The following is a 9,357-nucleotide window of genomic DNA, read 5'->3' as shown; positions in this document are numbered from 1 at the left end:
CTTTCTTTCTTTCTTTCTTTCTTTCTTTCTTTCTTTCTTTCTTTCTTATCCTTCTGGAACTCTTCTTAGATGAATGTTGAATCTCTACATCTTTCATCCACATCTCTTAAGGTTTTCTCATAGTTTCTATCTTTGTCTTTTTGCTGTATATCCTTGGAAATATCCTCAGTGTTATCTTCTAGATCACCAACTTGGTCTTCAGCCATGCTTATTTTGTAATTCTAGATGTCTATTATTTTCTTTTATTTCAATGTAGTTTTTAAAAATTTTCAAAATGTTTTCTTTTCTCTCTCTCTCTCTTTCCTCCCACTTTTTCTCTCTTTCTTTCCTTCCTTTTCTTTTTTTTGTGGGGCGGGGAGGAAAATAATACATAATTAGAATTTTTACATTTGTGCTGTTTCTTCTATGGCATATTGTCCTGCTTGGTCAACTTTCTTCTTTCATGATGTTGGTTTTCCTAAAATGTCTGGCAATTATTGGTTGCCTGTTTATATTTTTGAATGGAGAGCAAGGTTGGTTTGTATAAACCAGGATCATTTCTCCTGCAGTTATATCTATCTGTTTTACCAGTAGACCTCTCCCTTAAAAAGGAGGCCCCTTTATTTTTCTCCATTTGTCACCATCTGATAAGCTATATATTTTATTTACTAATTTACTGACTCTGCCCTCTTGCTCAAATATAAGCCTCTCTGAGGACAAGCATTTTTGTTTTTTTCTACTGCTAGAGCACAGTAGAAGCCTGACAAATAGTCTTTTTTGAATGTATGAGTGAGACCTTTTTTCAGCAGCAGGTGTGCTGACCTGCCACCTTCTCTGCAGTATGTGTATAAGGAGCCCACAGGCAGCCTGAGAGTCCCCTGCAATCACTACAGTTAGGAGGACTTCATTCTGGGAGGGACACCTTTCAATATAGAGTAGTCCCCTTATCTGCAGAGGATATGTTCCAAGACCCCCAGTGGATACCTGAAACCACAGATAGTACCAAACCCGATATGTGCTATGTCTTTTCCTATACTACACATCCATAATAATGTCAATTTTTAAACTAGGCACAGTAAGAGATTAATAACAATAACTAATAGAACAATTGTAATAACAATATGCTGTTATAGAAGTTGTGTGAATATGGTCTCTCTCAAATATCTTACTGTACTATCCTCCTCCCACTTGTGATGACGTGAGATGGTAAAATGCCTGTGTGATGAGATGAAGTGAGGTGAATGACATAGGCAAGGGGACTGTGTTAGGCCCTTCTGACCATTTGTCAGAAGTAGGATCATCTGCCTCCGGTGATCCTGGCTCATCCAGCCATGACGATGTCAATAGTTGGATGTCAAAAGTAGGCAATGTCATTGGTTCATAGGCAGGGACAGCATGGAGATACTGGACAAAGAGGTGATTCACCTCCTGGGCGACATAGACCACAAGATTTCATCACACCACTCAGAACAGCATGCAATTTAAAACTTAAGAATTGTTTATTTCTGAGGTTGTCCATTTAACGTTTTCCCACTGCAGTTGACAGCAGGTAACTGAAACCGCAGATTGCAGAGAATACTGTACTTCCTTCCCGGCAGAGCTGCCTTTCCCCTTTTCCCCCCACACTGTACTGGTATGCAGGTCTGGAGGCGCCTCCATTTCCGCACTGCTTCTCTCACAGTTCGCAGCACCTTCACCAGAGGCTCTTCCTGGGAGACTTCATTGATAGCTGTGCTGGCCAGCTGCTCTTTTTCCTGGAAGGTGCTGGGAGGGATAGTATGCTCTCCATCTGCCCTGGCTGTTCCATCTGTTCCTAAGGCAGTTCTTCAAGGAATTGCCCCAAATGGAACCTATCTCTTGCAACTCAGGCAACAACTTGCTTGTGCTAATTTATCTGTCAATCTTTCTATTTTCTGTATTTCAGCAGTTTCTCAAGATAATGGCCTTTTGTTTTGTTTTGTTTTCTTGCACTGTGAGAATTTCAGTCTCTTAAAAATTATAGTATTTCTTCCTGGTGGTGGGAAACTTTGGGAGTAAAGAGAGCCGGCAAGTGCACATGTGCAGTCTGCTGTCTCAAACTGGAGTCTCCCATGGGTTTGCCACCCTCAGTGGTGATTTTGCTCCAAAAGTTATCTTTTTAAAATTCTGATTTATAGATGATCTGAAATAATATAACTAAGTCAGTAGTGTCCAAGTACTAGTCAATGGTAAAGTTTTTTTTTTAATCAATTCATAGTAAAAGGAAAAAACTGGGTTTTCTGGGATTATGTCCTTTCTACCTTTTTTCTAATGTTAAAACGTGTTTTCTCAAAAAAAAAAAAGAAAAGAAAACAGATAGTGTTTTTTTAATGTCTCTACTTAACAAAAAAAAATCAGTAATCCTATGTCAGTATCTTTTTTAAAAAAAGTTTTTGCAAGTGTGTGAAATTTATGTCTAGACTGCTGGACTGAAATATTTTAATTGCGGTTTTAAATTGTATCTTTGTTACTTGGAAGTGAAAGTATGATTTGGTGAAAGTTTTCTTTAAGTGCTAGAAAACATCTGTATTTAATTTCGGAGTGAGGGGTTTAGTAAATTAATCTTTAGAAATTCTAACTTAATTGTAAGTTTTTTTCTTTTTGCATCATAAGGCTTTTGCAGACATGCTGAAAGTAAACAAGACTTTGACAAGTCTAAACATAGAATCCAATTTTATCACTGGAACTGGAATCCTGGCCCTGGTAGAGGCACTGAAAGAAAATGACACCTTGACAGAGATCAAGATTGACAACCAGGTAAGGAAGGCCAGAGAACAGACAAAGCCAACTCACAGGGTGTGCAGTGAGCAGGGGAAATGCCACAAGGAATGAGTTAAAAGACACAGTTCAGGGTGTGACTCCATTTGATGTACTGGATTTCCTGTAAGTTTTATAACCATTTCTGGCCCATGGAGGATGTGCAGAAGAGCATGTTACTAATCAAACAATGTACAGTGGGGCAGCCTGGGACCTAAAGAGCCATCTACCCACAACCCTAGGCTAGTCAGGCTCCAGAAGAGAAAGCGAGGAGGTGGTGGCAGAGGTGTTGACAGCTGCTTTACTCAGTGTCATCATTGTTGCCTTTTGGCATGTATCTCTGCCCTGTCCTATCCCAGCCTTACTTTTGCTTCTCACTGGGACTGTCGCTAACAGAGAAAGCAGGGTGGCCATGGCCAAAGATTCAGATTTCTTTTCCTTGGCTAAAGACTTCTACAACCAAAAGAGCAGAGGCAGGCTCCTGCAGTCTGATGCTGGCTGTAGAGAGCCTATTTAAAGGAATCAGGGTCCTAGAAGATGGTCTGGCTTAGAGTAGCAGGCTACAGCCATGAGACTGTGGTCTGATCACAATCTCATTGATCATGACCGCAGCATTTCTCAGGTTCCCATCTGCAGCCAAAGCAAGGTGCTTTTCCCTAGAGCCAACTCTTCCTGCCTGGCAACCTTTTTCCCAGCATCAGCCTGCAATTCCTTTCCGTGTTGCTCTGCTGGCTTCAGCTGATTCCTGCCCACAGACAGCAGCTCTCAGCGATCAGCCATGATGCTGAACCCTGCTCCTCTGGCCACGGGGAAGGGTCTGTGATGGGGTTCCAGACACTGTATCTTGAAAAGAAAGGGCCTTGGAAAGGAGAGACCAAGGAGACTTGTGGTATGAGCATTCGTTCCCCTGTGGGGTAGTGGGAGAGACAGTTGGAGAGGTGACTGCTCAGAGCATCCTTTGCATGTGTGGGGGCCATCTCTGGGAAATTTCCTGGTCCAGACCCTCCAAGATCTGATAAAGCTGCAGAGTGCCACCCAGGACTGTTGCCTAACCCTGGAAACTCCCAACAGTTCCCATGGAGGCTCTACTCTCTGTCTTTGCTAACCAGGACAAGCAGGCTGTTTCAGTGCAGGCCCTCTGGCCTTGGACTTCTGATGTTTGTTGCCAGAGGAACACGGAAAGCCCACCAGAAGACAGGATCTTTTTCATTCTCATCCTGCCAGAAGGGATGTGCCACCAAAACAGCTTTCCCAGACACAGAGATGTGGAGGCAGCACCCCAGGGGATGTGCCACACAGGGCTCTGCACACTCAGGAAGTTTGATGCTGTGTATCCTAGCATATGTCCAGCTGCTAGTAAAGTAGAAAGTGGCATCAGGGTGTGGGGGAGTAAGGAAACAAGCCAGTGAGAAATATGAAGGGAGTGAACAGAAGTGATCACTCAGGGATATTTGTTGAATAGACTCATATCAGAAAGAAGCTAAGTGGGCACTTAGTAAATATTTCCAGAGGAACTAACACAGAAGTGGATACCCTGTTTGAAAGTATATTTAACTTTTTTTACGGATTTAGGCCATTGTGAAACCCCATAGCTGAAATAGTATCACACACTCTGTCCCTAGTTCCTTACAAGATACCACCTAGCTAAGGTTGCCACATAAAATACAGTTAAATTTGGCTTTCAGATAAATGACATATAAATTTAGCATGTGTCATCAAATATTTGGGATACCTTATACTATACTAAAAAAATATGTGTTGTTTATCAGAAAGTCAAACTTAACTGGGTGTCCTGTATTTTTATTTGCTAAACCTGGCAACTCTATGCCTAGTATTGAGTTAGAATGAGGCTAGAATGAGCTAGAATTGTGAAAATTTAGAATAGAGCAGCTTTTGACAATGCATATCAAGAAGACCCTGAAGTACAGCCTGTAATCCCAGCACTTTGGGAGGCCAAGGCGGGCAGGTCACCTGAGGTCAGGAATTTGAGACCAGCCTGGCCAACATGATGAAACCCCATCTCTGCCCAAAAATCCAAAAATTACCCAGGCGTGGTGGCTCACGCCTATAATCCCAGCTACTGAGGAGGCTGAGGCACGAGGATCACTTGAACCCAGGAGGCAGAGGTTGCAGTCAGCCAAGATCATGCCACTGTACTCCAGCCTGGGTGACAGAGCGAGACCCTGTCTCAAAAAAAAAAAAAAAAAAAAAAAAAACCCCGAAGGACAAAGAACTTGCTCCCTAAAATCCCCGCTAAATCAACCTCATCACCCTTCCTCAGCCATCTAGGAATGGATTTGTGCAGTTTTTCAACTTTAGTCTTTCATTTTGCTTCTGAAATGGCTTCTCTTTATTTCATCTTTTTTTTGTTTGGTTGTTTTTGTTTGTTTTGAGACAAGGTCTCACTCTGTGGCCTAGGCTAGAGTACAATGATGCAATCTGGCCTCACTACAATCTCCACCTTTCTGGCTCAAGTGATCCTCCTGCTTCAGCCTTCTGAGTAACTGGGATTACAGGCACGCACTACCATGCCCAGCTAATTTTAAAATTTTTTGTAGAGACAGGGTCTCACTATATTTCCCAGAATGGTCTCAAACTCCTGGACTCAAGCCATCCTCCTGCCTCAGCCTTCCAAAGTGCTGGGATTACAGGCATGAGCCCTGCCATGCCCAGCCTGGCTTCTCTTTATTTATTTGTATATGACAAGGAGGATTAAGATTTTCTAGAGAGGCTGGGTGTGGTGGCTCACACCTGTAATCCCAATGCATTGCGAGGATGAGACAGGAGGATCACCTGAGCCCAGGAGTTCCAGGTTGCAGTCAGTTATGGATGCGTTGCTGCATTCCAGCTTGGACAACAGAGCTAGACCCTGTCTATTCTCTCTCTCTCTCTCTCTCTCTCTTTTCTAGAGGAATTGGAAAAAATTATTTGTTTTACTTAAGAAATGAGGAAATTCGGGGTCAAAACTTGTCTTACATCCAAATTGTGTTCATTGACTCATAGACTGTTAGAAGTAACCTCAGTTTCCTTATCTATCAAATGAGGGGTTTGAAATAAAATAATCTGTAAGACAGTTTCCTCAGGCAGAACCAGAGGCCAAGACCAATTTAACAGCACAGCAATAGGCAGCTGCACTGAAATGAAGGCCTGCTGAGAATCCACCACCAGGGGCAGACTGCTGGGCTAGGCTCCAGGTCAATATGCAGTGATTTAATCAGGTGCCCTGCGGGAAGAACAATCAGTGATGCATATAAAAGCAACAGATGGGCAACTGCTAAATAAATTTGAGTAGATAAAAGAGGTCACTTAGAAAAAAACAGAAGGTGATTTGAAGATATGCATACACATTTGTTTCTATTTTTCCCCCTTTGTGTTTGGTGACTTAAAATATAAAAAGAGCCTGGGCCTGTAGTCCCAGCTACCTACTTAGGAGGCTGAGGCAGGAGAATCCCTTGAGCCCAGGAGTTCAAGTCCAGCCTGGGCAACATAGCAATACCTCATCTTTATATATATATATAAAATATATACCATAATAAAAGTTATGTAATTTAATATACTACATACTTACATAATTTAAGTATATATAAAAAATATATATCCAAATTGTAAGAAATTTTGATGCCCATCTATTGTCCTGGGTTTGTGTAAAAAAAAGACCTCAAATCCAAAAAAAGATACAGGCTGAGAAAGAAACATAGTGTATGTTACATTAATTCCTCCCCTTTTTTATATGCCCCCAATATAATTTTCTTCAGCTTCTAAGTCTTTTATGTAGCTATTATCATCTCCTTCCTCCCCCTCAAAAAAACAAAACTAAAAGCTATTATTCTATTATTATTTCCTATTTTTGATTCCAGATTATATTAATGGTTTAAGTTAACATAAAAGCAGAGATGGTGTTTCTGTTTCACTGCTTTGCCAGAATGTCACCCAAGATTCATTACAAAATACAGAAAACCCTAAAGAAATTACAGTTGATGTCTATATAAATAGAACATTCAAATCAAGGGCGAGTAAGTGTGGATTTGCCTTTTATTGCAAAACAAAGCAGCTGTAAGGATGCTGAGCAGAATTTAAACTACTGGGGAAATAGCCAGCTACTCAGAGAGGAGGGACTCAGATACTTGGGAATATAGGTGATTTGGGGTAACTTTTGACCATTGCATTAAAACTGCAAGTTACCCAAGTCCAGGACTCAAATGCTTCAGGGGCACAAGCCATAGTAGTGGCAGCCCTAACCTTAGCTCAGGGCTCATTCCTTGATACAGTCCCACTATTCTAAACCATGTCATTTGCTAAAGTTGCTCATGAAAATCTGAGGTCAGCTTCTCTTACTTTTTTGCTGCCACTCCCTCCCATTGACTCATAATGCTTAAAGCGTTAATCTCTACACGGTAGATGCCCATAATTATTATTGTCTAACTGGAAATATCACATTGTGTTAAGTTCTCGAGGAGAGACTCATTTGAGGGGTTGCTGGATGACGAGAAAGAGAAAAGCAAAGAGATAAGCCTTAAAACTTGCTTGGGATGCAAGCCATAAACTTTTCTTCTTCATCCACTCCATATTTAAATTTTCCAAATTTAAAAGGTATATGTTTTTAACTTATTACAAAGTGATCAAGATTGTATGGTACTGGCACAAAAATAGACTAGCAGAGCAATAAAGCAGATTCAAATCAGGGAAGAATGAAACAAAAGATGGTAGGATAATTTGCTAGCATTTTGGAACAAAATTAAATTGGGTCTGTATCTTCATTCTTTTTTCTTTTTTTTTTTTAAGATGGAGTTTCTGTCACTCCTGTCACCCAGGCTGGAGTGCAATGGCGCCATCTCGGCTCACTGCAACCTCTGCCTCCCAGGTTCAAGTGATTCTCCTGCCTCAGCCTCCCGAGCAGCTGGGATTACAGGCGCATGCCACCATCCCCTGCTAATTTTTGTATTTTTAGTAGAGACGGAGTTTCACCATGTTCACCAGGTTGGTCTCAAACTCCTGACCTCAGGTGATCCACCAGCCTCAGCCTCCCAAAGTGCTGGGATTTTAGGCATGAGCCACCATGCCTGGCCCTATCTTCATTCTTACGTTAAAATTCATTCCAGATGAAGTAAAGATTTAAACATTAAAATATATTAAATCATAAACCAAATGGAAGAAATCAGGAAGAGTAGAGAGGCTTCCTAAACATGATATCTAGAAGACTGATAAATTTGACCATATGAAAATGAAAAACAAGTTCTCATAGTGACAAAATGAAAGTCAAAAGATAAACAGAGCAAAATGGTTTCAGCGCATTTGACAAAGGGCTAATTTCCTAACATATAAGAAACCTACAAATCAAGTTAAAAAACACAAAATACAGGAACCATAAGCTGGTAGAAAAATGGGCAAATGGCATGGATTGGTAGTTCCTGAGAAAAAAGAAATATAAATCCATAAGAAAATTCATTGTTCTTATTCATCATTTGACAAATGCAAATTAAGGGAGTTAAATAAATATAAAAGAAATATAAAGTTTTCACAAAGTGTATTGACAAAGATTAAAAAGGTAAGTAGTATCTTATTTGGCTAGGGTAGGGAGAGCAGTAACACTGGTACAGTTAGCAAGAATAAAGGCTGTCATAACCTTTGACAGTAAGTCAGTAATACACCAGAACTGGAAACTTGCTTGCCCTCTGACCCAGCTATAATTTGTCCTACAAGCATACTTGCAGAAATGCCCCAAGATGCACTGGGGGGAGGGAAGCTCACTACAGTTTTGTTTGGAATAGTGGAAATAGAATGCAGTGTAACAGTAAGTCAGTAAGGCCTGGCTAAATACACTATGATCCATCACTGCAATGGGATGTGGCACAGTTCTTTATATGGATGAGGTAAATGTATATTTACCAACATGAAAAGATATCCTTAATGTTAAATGAAAAATAAAAACACACTTCAAAACAATATGCTAGTATAATCCATTTATGTGAAAAAAGCATAGATGTACAAGTGATTGTGTAGATGTGTGAATGCAGAGAAAATGTTTAGAACACTACATAGTGCATGCCAATCTGGCTTTCTCTGTGGGGAATGGGAATGTTGAAGTAAGGGGACTTTTATATTTTATATACATTTTAATTTGCATTTTCCAATGCAATTTAAATTTCCAATGCAATTTAGGTAATTTGTACTTTTTTTTTTTTTTTGAAACGGAGTCTATTCTGTCACCCAGGCTGGAATGCGGTGGCACAATCTCAGCTCACTGCAACCTCTGCCTCCTGGGTTCAAGTGATTCTCCTGCCTCAGCCTTCTGAGTAGCTGGGACTACAGGCGCCTGCCACCACACCCAGCTAGTTTTTGTACTTTTAGTAGAGACAAGGTTTTGCCATGTTGGCAAGGCTGATTTCAAACACCTGACCTCATGATCTGCCCATATCAGCCTTCCAGAGTGCTAGGATTACAGGCCATGAGCCACTGCACCCAGCTTTATTTTTTGAAATGTAATGACTGTTATGAAAAAATATACTTTGTCCCTTAAATTTTAAATTCCCATATTTACATGCCCCTATTTGTTTTTATTTTTTTGAGACAAGGTCTCACTCTGTCACCCAGGCTGGAGTGCAG

General features: G+C 40.7%; 1 protein-coding gene across 5 annotated transcripts in view; it reads left to right on the top strand.

Annotated features, from left to right (window-relative positions):
- Nucleotides 1–9,357, top strand: part of TMOD2 (tropomodulin 2) — a 66,714-nt gene that overhangs the window by 45,757 nt on the left and 11,600 nt on the right. For all 5 annotated transcript variants that reach the window (XM_023227157.2, XM_023227156.2, XM_023227154.2 and 2 more), the window contains exon 8: nt 2,611–2,754. In XM_023227157.2, coding sequence (XP_023082925.1) covers nt 2,611–2,754 — 144 coding nt within the window. The remainder of the gene's footprint in view (nt 1–2,610; nt 2,755–9,357) is intronic.

Source organism: Piliocolobus tephrosceles, chromosome 6, assembly GCF_002776525.5.
Source record: "Piliocolobus tephrosceles isolate RC106 chromosome 6, ASM277652v3, whole genome shotgun sequence".
NCBI classification, from domain to species: Eukaryota; Metazoa; Chordata; class Mammalia; order Primates; family Cercopithecidae; genus Piliocolobus; species Piliocolobus tephrosceles.
The sequence above is the reverse complement of the archived record's forward strand: the minus strand, read 5'-3'. Positions and strand labels throughout refer to the sequence as shown.